We start from the raw sequence: 11,733 nt of genomic DNA, 5'->3' as shown, positions 1-11,733 counted from the left end.
TCTGCATCACTGAACTGCAGAGGGGAGAGCACAACACACACTGAGGGCCACCCAAACTGATTTCAGCAGATGCAGGACAGTCATGTCAGTGGAGGAGGAGCGAAGGAAGGGAAGTGTGGGGGTAGCACGTTCTGAAAGAAATACCGAGATAGAAAACCCGAATAGGCGTATTGTAAGCAGCACTTTCTGTTTGAATGTTTTAAACGGATCCACCGAGAAGTCGTTAAGCTCACAGCTTTAAGCTGCCCTGGAGATGGGGGACAAGGCGGGGACCAGGTAACGTTAACGATAGCTCATTGCAGTAGCGTCAACATATAATGTGGTTATGTATGCGCTGGTAGCTAGCTAGTTGAGGCGTGAACAGTCAATAGCCTAAATGGTAACGGTATCCAAGAGCAACTCCTGCTCGTTATAGTTGGCTACCAGCTGTGATTGCAGCAGGCAGAAATCAAGTGTATTGAGCATAGCAAAGCTCACATATCTGCGTTGCCACTGGAGAAATAATTTAACCATATACTGCTACGACCCAATCGCTAGCTCACGGTATTTTGTCAGGTTTGCTATTGTACGAGCGAAGCTAGCGCAAATATCAAGAGCCTTGTTTTGATAACGTTAAGCAGCTAGCTGGCTAAGTTAAGTTAGCCAGATTGCTTCAAAGCATTTATCCCTGAAGACAATTTTGCTAATGTATTCTGTTGCAGCTGTGGACTCCTTTAACTGCACGTCCCAATTATCACTCGTATATTGCATTCAGTCTATTAACGATTTAGCCATCTGCGTCGCTGCACAAAATCAATGTCAGAATTTGCAAGCGTCGAAGTTAGCGCATACTAATATTTTTTGCATTGCAACAAATATAAAATGCACCAGACGTTCTGAAGGTAATGAATGATGATGCATCAAAGGGACTAGAAGCTATTTGGGAAAGAATTCCTTTAACATTATGGCATTTTGAGGTCGACAACTACATTGTCCACATCTGGTCTGTTGCCGTGTGTGTTTGGACGGGCTTTAGCCTATCTCGAGTGATGACTAAGTATGAAATGTAACACCTTTAGGCGAGGGTAAAATCCTCAGCCAGCAAAGACCACACCACTGATCTCAGCCATTAAGCCTGATCGGTATTGTTTTGAGTCTTGATGTTGAAACCAACATGACATCTGTGTATCCTGAAATTAACTGGTAGGAATTACTCAATTATTTCCTATTTAGGCGCAGGTGTATTTTGTTTGAATTAGAATGCACTAATTACTAAGTTGTACTTAATCACTGTCATTGTAGGCAATAATATTGATTGCCAAGGCAATTGCTGGGTTATATTTACAATGTTGTGTGTGATTGCTTGGCCTGGAATTTCAGTCAGTTTCTTGGGTAGTGATTTTGCACTTTGCAGCATAGGCTAGTCCCTGTTGCACCTGTTTGTATTTTAGTGACAGCCATTCTGTTAATCTAGTCTACTGATGTCATGTGTTTATAGATTTCAGAAGTTTTCACTTATTTATTTGCTCACATTTCACCTTACTACTTATTTTACACTGCCTTGAATTCTATTTGCCATAACAGGGTATTCAAGAAGTCGAGCCCCAACTGTAAGGTAAGTCATTTGTATCTGACTGCCCTGTCATGCACATGTGACTCTTTAAGTGGCCTTATTGTACTTCTCCATGTCTATTCAAAACCAAGGGGATAAAAGCAATGTTCGACTTCTTCTAGGTCACAGTGTACCTGGGTAAGAGAGATTTTGTGGACCATTTGGACCAGGTGGACCCAGTAGGCAAGTTGGCTCTGTCAGAGAATCACAAACACGTTTCATCTATTAAGGAGGATTTCAGAAGAGCTAGAAATAAACTTGTGTCTTTTCCTCTGTACCCACCCCCCGGCCCGGTTTCCTCTCCTTCCATAGACGGAGTAATCCTGGTTGACCCAGAATACCTGAAAGACAGAAAAGGTTTTTACCCTATATATTACTACTTCCGGGGTTTTCCTATCTGACTCAAAAGTGTTTCGGAATTTGTATGATCTAATGCAGGATTCTCCCAGTCAACACACTCTGGATTCAAGAAGTTAGAATTAGGAATCAGTCTTAGTGATACCTTTTCAAGGTCACAGGAATAGAGGGTTGAATCTAAAGAGCACTCACTAGAATATGATGGAGGGCAGTGATCCAGTTTGCTCTTAGCCTGGATAGTTCCATCCCTTTGAGACTTCTCCAGGCTTAGGTCTGGGCTACCTGAATAGGCTGAAGTATAACTGGGCTGCAATGTTGTCAACAAAAGAATACTATACTGGTTTTTCTAGTGGATCAACATAAATGATACAGCCTGCTTTTTGCCTTTGTGTAGTGTGATCATGTTGATAGCCACAGATTGTATTGTTATTTGCAAAGCTGTTGAACTGGTTAAGGATAGACCGATATCAACAGCCTATCATCTTTAGTAACATTGACAATGAAGCTCACTGCTTTATGTTCTGGGTGTTAGACTGGTTCGGTAGAACATGAGGCAAACGTGCTGAAATTTTCCAACTCCTCCTCTTCTCCTTTTTCCTTGTCCATCGCAGTGTTTGTGACCCTCACCTGTGCTTTTCGGTATGGCCGCGAGGACCTGGACGTCCTTGGCCTGTCTTTCCGGAAGGATCTGTACATTTCCACTTTTCAGGCGTTCCCACCAATCCCGGACGAGCGCAAGCCCAACAGTCGCCTGCAGGAGAGGCTGCTTAGGAAATTAGGCCAGCATGCACATCCCTTTCATTTCACTGTGAGTCCACACACACACACACACACACACACACTCACACTCACACACTCACTCACACACTAGCTGCCTCAGGATTTAGCTAACATCTGCAGCTATATATGGGATCTATTCACAGGCTTAACCAACTAGCGCTTCTGCAAAACAACAGGAAGTAGCACTGGTCCAAAATATAGACGTATATAACACCTTAATTGGGTCATTGAGTGACTAGCCATAACGTGGTCCGTATTTCTTTATAATCATTAAGGAAACTGACAATGAATGCTCCCCTCTGCCAGGTGACATTGGTCAGTGTATTTAGGGAGGTCATAAAGCGAAACATTGCATGCAACCACTTCTGCAGGAAAATAGTTCCTCAATTTTGGTTCACATAGGTTCACATACTATAAATGCATTTCCTGTTCTTAATGACCTCAGTAATCAAATGGGAAGTTCTTGTTTTCTTGGTTAAGGCAACTATCCAAATTATTAAAATATACCTTTTAAAGCTTCTGAATATCAGAACTGACCATGTTTTTTTCATGTTAGTCTGTTAAAATCAATTAAAATTCATACTATAATGGAGAAGTGTCAAGTATAGAAACGCTGGCAGAGTTATCAAAAGAGATACAGGTTTTGACAAATGGAATTAATATGAATTAATAATCCATGACTGTGGTGGAGAAATGCATGGTATCAGTGCCTGCACTACCTTTGAACTGATGTGCTATAAACTCTAACCACAATGCCATCACCGTGGCCACGCCTAGAGAGCAAGTGGAAAAGATTATATTTGTGCAATGGTTTGTTTTGATACAATGTTTATTCTCACCACATAACCTGTATGGTTTAAATGAGCTCAAACTCAGTTTTGGTATGTGGGGTATAGCAATGTGTGTAGACTGTGTGGACGTAATGCCTGACGCTGTTGCTTTTGCTCATGTGTTTGTTCTGATAGATCCCTCAAAACCTCCCCTGCTCTGTCACTTTGCAACCAGGACCCGAGGATACTGGAAAAGTATGTACACACATACACACACACAAAGACAAATACATATCTACAACCCATTTGTCTTGTGGCATTTGCATATAAAATGCTGAACACAATATTTAATCTTATTTACATGATCGTACATATCAGGCACGCATGAAAAGCACAGAAGGATCGGTATTCCAAGTCATGTTTAATCCCATCAACATTTACTATGAGAAGATTTTCGATTTAGAGCCAAATTTATTCTGTTTAGATTATAGTTTAGAATACTTGCAGCCCAAGGACTGTTGTCCTATAATCTGTATTGATGGATGAATTTATCGTGTCCAATTCTGCCCGTAGGCCTGTGGAGTTGACTTTGAGATAAGAGCTTTCTGTGCCAAATCAGTAGAAGAGAAGATACACAAAAGGTACAGCGACGCTTTCTCTTGCCCTCTGCTATGTTCTTGTTTCTGTTGTTATTTTTATAGATCTGTCGGTGGAGTACATTCACATGTACACAAACGAGGTTTGTTTTCTAAAACTTGCTGTTTGTTGTAATTCTACTCCTCATTCATTTGATTCAGGAATTCCGTGAGGTTAGTGATTCGTAAAGTGCAGTATGCGCCCGAGAAGCCGGGACCCCAACCCATGGTGGAGACGACGCGCAGCTTCCTGATGTCCGATCGCTCGCTTCACCTGGAGGCCTCTCTAGATAAAGAGGTAATGATGGTGTGCAGACATCAAAACGGGACGCTGAACTGATAAGTGAAGCCCTACAGTCTTGACAGTCTAGTTATGTCAGTAAGAGCAAAGACCTATTTTTCTGTGTTATAAAGATGGGTAGCACTCAAACACTTGCATCATACTTCTGCACAAATATTAGTGCTGGCTTTCAGTATGGTTAAGTGTGGCTCATAGCAGTGAAGATACTCTGCAGTGGTACATGGACATTGTTTACTCTGCGGTTTGTTATGTCTGGACTTTATGAGTAATCTTCACAGTTTTATATTAAACAGTTTTCTACCAGGAAGACTCCTTTGTTATGTCTGTGACTCACTGAAAGACTCCTTTGTTATGTCTGTGACTCACTGAAAGTTTCTGTCTGTAGCTTTACTATCACGGAGAGCCCATCAGCGTGAACGTCCACGTCACCAACAACTCAACTAAGACAGTCAAAAGAGTCAAAATCTCTGGTGAGATCATATGACCGGACCAGTCACTTACTGTGTTCTTTTACCATCTATCTAGTAGAGTCCACTGTTGTGTGTTGTTTTCATTTCTTTTTTTATCAAGACTAGAGCATACCTGGATAATTAAATCAGATAATCAAATAACTTAACCGTGAAATGCTATTAGAGACTATGATGAACGCATTAAGCATGAAATATAATTTGGAGCCATTTTTAGCCTGTTTGGTTGTTTGTGTGTGGTGGTCACTGACGTCTGACGTCCGACGTCCTTCCTCTTTCCTCTTAGTTCGCCAGTATGCTGACATATGCCTGTTCAGCACTGCACAGTATAAGTGTCCAGTGGCCCAGCTCGAGGCGGAGTAAGTTAAAACTTCCCTTTTTCTGTTAAAGGTCAGCCAAGCTATGGTAATACACAATGCCTGTTGTGCTATTTGTTTTTGTGTTCTGCCCAATGTGAATCGACCATATTGTGTGAACCGAACATGTGGTCTCCATGAGTGGACAGAGTTTGGGGAAGAAAAACAAGAAAAAGACTTGTTCCACTAACATTGAAAGAGTCAGTGAAAAGAGACATCCAGTCACCCAGGACAATAATCTTCCTGTCCTGGTCAAAGCATAGAGGAGGACTGTGTGGAGACTACTGAAGGGAAGGGCGTGTTCAGTCTCAAAATGACCAACTTCTGCAGGAAATGCTGACATTTTTAGTTTCACATTTTCTGTCATCTCTCTCTCTCTCTCTCTCTCTCTCTCTCTCTCTCTCTCTCTCTCTCTTTTTATGCCTTTGACTTCTTGAGGAAGTTATTTTTATTTGATTAGTGTTACTTATATGGATTCGTATCTTTGGACCTTGTGTTGGTTATATAAAGTTGTTTGCAGTGAACAACAAGAAAAGCTAGGGTTGCAAACAAACATAACTCTGGTTTAATAATCAGTAGTAGCTAGTAGTCGGAGGAGGAGGGATATTATTTAGATAAGTAGAAGTTCAGGAATTGGCCTAGCTCATGAAGATGGAATTGGAGAAATCTGAGGGTTTTTCAGATGGTGTCAGTCAGATGTCAGTTCCTCACCTCCCATCTTCTGCAGTCTAACCCGATAACAAAATGCTCCAGTGTTGAAGTGCTGATGTGTTAGTATGTTAACACCTTCCAGTTTCAGCTGAGCAGACACAAAAACACACCACACACACACGTACACATACTGGTCATATTGCAGTAATTCAGTGTTTTGACCTTTTTAAGACACTTTATGAGCACAGGAAATGTCTCGCTTGCACTTCATTTATTATTCATTGTATTTTATTTGTGTGTGTTGCTTTTCTATCTGCTTTTCACCTACACAGCGACCAGGTGTCGTCCAGCTCAACGTTTTGTAAGGTGTACACACTGACGCCCACACTGAACAACAACCGCGAGAAGCGGGGCCTCGCCCTGGACGGCAAGCTGAAGCACGAGGACACTAACCTAGCCTCCAGCACCATGTAAGCTCACCGTTATGGGCACCGCAGAACAGGGAGGCTGGCACCACAGCTGTAGACCCACCTGTTGAGTGTAGCTTCTACGCTAATGCTAATATCACTGCACTAGTTAAATCTGGGGGTCCTCACGGTCTGGTAGTTTATAATGATATGCTAGTGTGTGTGTAACAGTGTACATCTAGTCATATAGCAGATTCTTTTATTTTATTACAGTACAGGTATATATTCGTGTATATAAGAGTGTGTTTGTCCTCTCTGGGAATCTAACTCATGGCTTTATAAGCACTCTGCTTAGTTGACAGCCAGCTCTTATACATGAACTGGGGAGTTAACTTCCTGATTAAGGTGGATGCTTTAACACCGGCTATTAATAGTCAATTTTGTTATGGTAATATTAATGTGGTTACTTGTGCTATTTCTTAATGATGTCAGTACTTAAATGAAGGAATTTTTAATTCAGCAGTGAAGTGAATGTCAACGAACTTGGAGTGCCCCTCTATAGAGAAGTAACTTTAGGACGGCAGACATAGCGTACATTATGTGAGTCTTATCATATGTAGGCATCTAACAGGGAGGCTACACCGCACGCGTAATTGAAGTGTTCTGTTTGGCGACGCGTAGAAACAATTTTTTTCAAATGTACGTGCCGCTATCACGTCTGGTATAGCCAGTTCCATTAATCATAGTGAACGCTAATTAAGGCAGCAGACGCAACGCAAATGGAACGCTTCAGTTACGCTCCCGGGGTAGCCCCCCCTATGAGAGTGAGGATTGTCTTAGGTTATTAATTAGTGATTGTAACATGGAAGCTGCTGTAAAACAGTTTGGAAATGCATCTCTAATGCATCCCCAGTGACTGTAACTAAACCATCAAAAGCATTTTCACAAACTGTTTTTTTTTTGTTGGTGAAATGGGTCGTTCTATGCTTTTCATTTCCTGGGGAAAACACCCAGATATTATCAGTAAGTGGTAGAGCAGTTATCAAAATGTATACCAGTCTTGCTTTGCAAACCACTGTGGCATAAATATCAACCTGCAGGCAATAGCTTGCTGGAGCTGTGGTGCTAACTGTTTTCTTGGGGTGGGCCCCACAGTGCGAAGGACGTCAGCAACAAGGAAGTGTTGGGCATCTTGGTGTCCTATCGGGTGAAGGTCAAACTGGTGGTTTCGCGCGGAGGGTGAGCTTTGCCACTTATTTAGATGACTGCATGCGCACCAAGGCACTTAAGCTCTCATGATCCATCATTTCACTGTCTTAGAGACACACACACACACACACACACACACACACACACATACTCAATTGTGTACACACAGAGACTCTCTTACATAAATATGCGCATACACACACACACATTCCCACTTGCTTCTTGCAACAGTAACAATCTCTATAAAGAGTTTGGCCAGTTAGCACAGATGCCGTCACAATCTCCTGAAATTGCCTTAAGACCTGCCTTATTGCCTTGCCTTAAGGTAAATCGCGATGCGTATGCTAAATTAACTTATTTGCATGGTCACCTTGCAGTATCTTGCAGACGGGAGTAGAAACGCCCCAAACTCCATATTCATTGAGGCATAGTACAATACATGTGAACTTGCACATTTGAAAGAAGCAATCCTCAGTGTGCACCATTAGAAGATCATCTTGCACATTTGTTTGGGGGTGATATGGAGTTTACACATATGTGTATGCACGCACACCTTTAGTAAATCGGCTCTATCTACAGTAACCTTTTCAGTATGATTGAGTGGGTATAGTGCGGCCTAAGATGAAGTCATTGTTGGACGGCGCGTTTGCCAGGCACTTAAGTGATTAAAAACACACATCTCCTACTGTGGCTGAATACCAAATCACTGCATATGTTTAGGCCATTGCAGTGTCTGTAGGTATCATAGTGCATAGGAGACCCCAAAACACTTGCCTTACTGGCACACTAAAATGCACATTGTGATCGGTACTGCTGTAGAAGCCATCACTGTTGTAAGAGAGGTCATGTGGACCTTGAAGCTCTCCTTAATGTTCATTCTGAATTAATCTCAGTCAAAATAACTAGTTACTCAATATGCTGACAAAGATTATTTGTCTACATTGTGCTATTAGTACCTGTAAACCTAGGTAGCTGCAAGCAACCCATGCTCGTTATTCTTTACAGAATTGGCATATTCAGGTAGATTTATGTAAATCTGAAAATGATGCTGATCGTCTTTGTTTCATCTGAGAACTATCCATGGTGCTGAATGAGATGGCTAGAGGAGAGAGTCCACAGAGTTGCATTACTCATCCAATATACAACAGATACTTATTTCACATACATGCTCACATTCGCGTAACACCACACACACACACACACAAGCTAGAGATGATGTGTATGTGCTTGGTTTTTTGGGCTTTTTTGTGTTTTAGTTCATCCCATTTCATTTCTCCCTCTCCTGTGTGTGTCTTCTGTTGATCTTTTCCTCCTGTCTGTCTCTGTCTCTGCCCCCCCCTCCCCCTGTCATCTGTCTCTGTCTCCCTGGTGGGTTTCCTCAGGCTCTTAAGCGGATTGTTGGAGAGGTAATTTTACACCTGAGTGGTCTGTTTCCAAGCATCTTTGCCAAGCTCACCTGAGACGTTTGGGGGTGAACTGTGTGTGTGTGTGTGAGTGAGAGAGAGGAAGGAATGCTATGCTTGTACACCTTTTGGGGGTTCCCTAGTATCCAGGTCTCTTTTGATCCTTTTGCGTTTGCTTGTTTTTAGTTGGTTGATATTTTACAGAGATAAACGCTAATGCTAAAGTGTCCGAAATGTCTACCACAGAAACATCAAATGATTGAGCTGGGACATTGTTTGTTGCTCTCTCACCCTTTGTATTTGTTTTAACAGGGACGTGTCGGTGGAGCTGCCCTTTGTCTTGATGCATCCCAAACCCACAGACCTCCCAGTGTCTCGGCCACCATCAGGTACAAGCCTTGTTCCACAAACACGGTGCCCTCTTGAAACTCGTTCCTAGTTGAATGCGGCAAATTATGATTATATTGTATGCTGTATCTCAAAAAAAGAGGGAACATGTAAAGCTAAGAAGTGCATTATAACTTTTGACTTCCACCATCTTGAAGAAACTCAAAGCAAAGGTTTTAATTGTTCCTTTCCATTGACCCATTTGTGTTCAGTATATGACTGTCTTAAAATGTGGTGACTGTTTCTTCTCTGTGTTGGGATGGGGCTGCACGATTTGGGGAAAATATCCAATAGTGATTTTTCTGACAAATATTGCGATTGTGGTTTGATATCATTTTTGAAAGTCAAGCTTCAGTTCAATATTCCAAATTGTGCTCTTAAATTTGGTGAGCTTGATTGGTGAGCATGCCTAGTGCATGAGATGCATAGCACTCCTCTTGGGTGAGCTTCATTGTCTGCTACACAAGCAGGATGACATGAATATTGAAAACCCTAGATGTGACAAGATTAACCATTGGGATGGACGCACAGTTCATTTCAGCCTTTGTGATTAGCTAATTTCTTTAAATTGCACTTTCAATTAAAAATTAATTAATTGTGCAGCCCTATTGTGAGATTAATTTTGTATTCCGATGAAATATTTCTAGTGACGTTACTGTACATTTCCACAGCTGTCCCAGATGTGGATCCTCCTATTGACACAAACCTAATTGAGTTTGACACAAAGTAAGTTCACCATTTCTCCATGCTGAATGTCTTAATTCAATCATGTCCAGTTTGATTTAAAATTTCAAGGGGTATTGTTCAAAGGGTATTGTTATTCGGTCCATCCATCTTTGTGGATGGATGGAAGCTACTGATCAGGGGCGCGTTTCCCAAAACCATAGTTGCTATCTAAGTTAGCAACTATGTTGGTTACAATGCCATTTCCCATTGCCAACCAACTAAGGTTCCGAGAAACGTGCCCCAGACGTACCATATGCACCATATCTTGGACCTACCACATGATCACTCACAGCTGACACCGAATGCAGATGCTGGGCTTTGGTTAATACTGCATGACTGGGGCAAGCATCTGCAGTCACCTCACTGCTCTTGGCTATTGTCATTAGCAGTAATTCAAATTAAGCGTCCATTCATGGATCCAAATCTGACCGGTGACCAGTGAGTTCCGTTGTGATTTACATGAATGATTGTGAATGCCAGAGACCTTAAAAGCAGCCATGAATCATTGTTAGTTCTGTGGCACTTGAGACCAGCATGTCACCATAATTTCCCCCTGCTTGTTCTGCAGCAGCTTCTCTCAAGATGACGACTTCGTGTTTGAAGATTTTGCCCGTTTAAGGCTTAAAGGAGTGATAAATGAAAAGGATGAAGACTGCTAAAGATATTTATTTTTTTGTCTTTCTGTAACCCCTCTCCTCCCTTCTTTCTCTCCCACACACAATCTATATATCATTCATGTATAATGAACAGAGAATACAGTCTCTCTGAGACTGACACTGAAAAACCTGTCCTCCATCTCTTTGACTCATTTATTCCTGCTTAGGAGTTTTATTGAAACAAGGCAGCTTTATCATTTACAGGGACCCACCACACAGTTACTGTAACTAGAGAGAGAGAATCAAAACAGATGCTGGTGAGTTTTCACGTGAAGCGAGGCATCTGTTTTTGACCATGATGGACTCTGAGAAGAGACAAACCATTACAAATGACCCTTTTCCGCTTTTCTGCAAGTTTTTAATTCACTTGTTTGTCAAATAGCCTAACTTCTCCGCGACAGGGGGATTTAAAAAATAATGATCGCAAAGGACATCGGGATCAGCATCATTTCAGCTCCCATATGCCGTCTTTCTTAGAATGTGAAGATACCTGTGGAATCGTGGATTATGATGCCCTGTCATTTTACATATATGAAATCCTATTTAATAAGTGTCATTTGCATTGTGAGATCATGATCTAGATTTGAAGTGAAGTCGCAAATAAAATGATGGTGTGAAAAGGGTGACGAGAGAACACCTTTCTTCACACGCCTGGGGAGTTCTCAACTGATGGCTTGCCCTAATGAGCTGCACGGCACAAGTGGAAATTGTTAGTGTTCGCTTTTGCATGAAGCTTTGACAGGTGTTAACCAAATTCAGAACAGTCTGTGCTTTCACTCCCGAGGGGTGGGGTGGGGTGGGGTGGGTGGGGATCATGTCAAGAATGGAGCATTCTGTGTTGCTGTGAAGGATTTTTTTTGTGTGTGTGTGTGTGCGTGCGCGCGCGCGTGTATGGATGTCCTGCAATGTAGAGCAATCCTGTACAAATGAATGAGACTGCTGCTTTTCTGTTCTGTTGGACACCATTGACAAAACAGAACAACGGGTTAAGATGAAACAAGCTGTTGATAATAATTATTATGTTCATTTTCATTATC

The 11,733-nt window shown here is 41.9% G+C and overlaps 1 protein-coding gene across 7 annotated transcripts; it reads left to right on the top strand.

Annotated features, from left to right (window-relative positions):
• The first annotated feature begins 2 nt into the window (after positions 1-2).
• arrb2a (arrestin, beta 2a) lies at positions 3-11,491 on the top strand. Of its 7 annotated transcripts, none has more exons than XM_048235251.1 (17): positions 3-276; positions 1,059-1,182; positions 1,564-1,594; positions 1,714-1,774; positions 1,904-1,948; positions 2,560-2,756; positions 3,694-3,753; positions 4,072-4,139; positions 4,296-4,431; positions 4,820-4,904; positions 5,188-5,260; positions 6,241-6,378; positions 7,471-7,554; positions 8,907-8,930; positions 9,240-9,316; positions 9,986-10,040; positions 10,612-11,491. In XM_048235251.1, exons 2-17 carry the CDS (start codon positions 1,154-1,156, stop codon positions 10,697-10,699), a joined length of 1,251 nt encoding a protein of 416 aa, XP_048091208.1. In that variant the 5' UTR covers positions 3-276; positions 1,059-1,153; the 3' UTR covers positions 10,700-11,491. The 7 variants fall into 7 exon arrangements, with proteins under 7 accessions (XP_048091208.1, XP_048091235.1, XP_048091200.1 ...); XM_048235243.1 differs by having other exon boundaries at positions 4-276; positions 10,609-11,491; XM_048235278.1 differs by lacking the exon at positions 8,907-8,930.
• The last annotated feature ends 242 nt before the right edge of the window (positions 11,492-11,733 follow it).

This window comes from Alosa alosa, chromosome 2 (genome assembly GCF_017589495.1).
Source record: "Alosa alosa isolate M-15738 ecotype Scorff River chromosome 2, AALO_Geno_1.1, whole genome shotgun sequence".
Lineage (NCBI taxonomy): Eukaryota > Metazoa > Chordata > Actinopteri > Clupeiformes > Clupeidae > Alosa > Alosa alosa.
The sequence above is the reverse complement of the archived record's forward strand: the minus strand, read 5'-3'. Positions and strand labels throughout refer to the sequence as shown.

Excerpts from the sequence above, each read along its gene's own strand:
- arrb2a (XM_048235243.1), top strand. The coding sequence starts at position 1,154 with ATGACATCTGTGTATCCTGAAATTAACTG. Across the intron at positions 1,183-1,563 it reads GTGTATCCTGAAATTAACTG|GGTATTCAAGAAGTCGAGCC; the intron begins GTAGGAATTACT and ends TTGCCATAACAG. Across the intron at positions 10,041-10,608 it reads CTAATTGAGTTTGACACAAA|CAGCTTCTCTCAAGATGACG; the intron begins GTAAGTTCACCA and ends CTTGTTCTGCAG.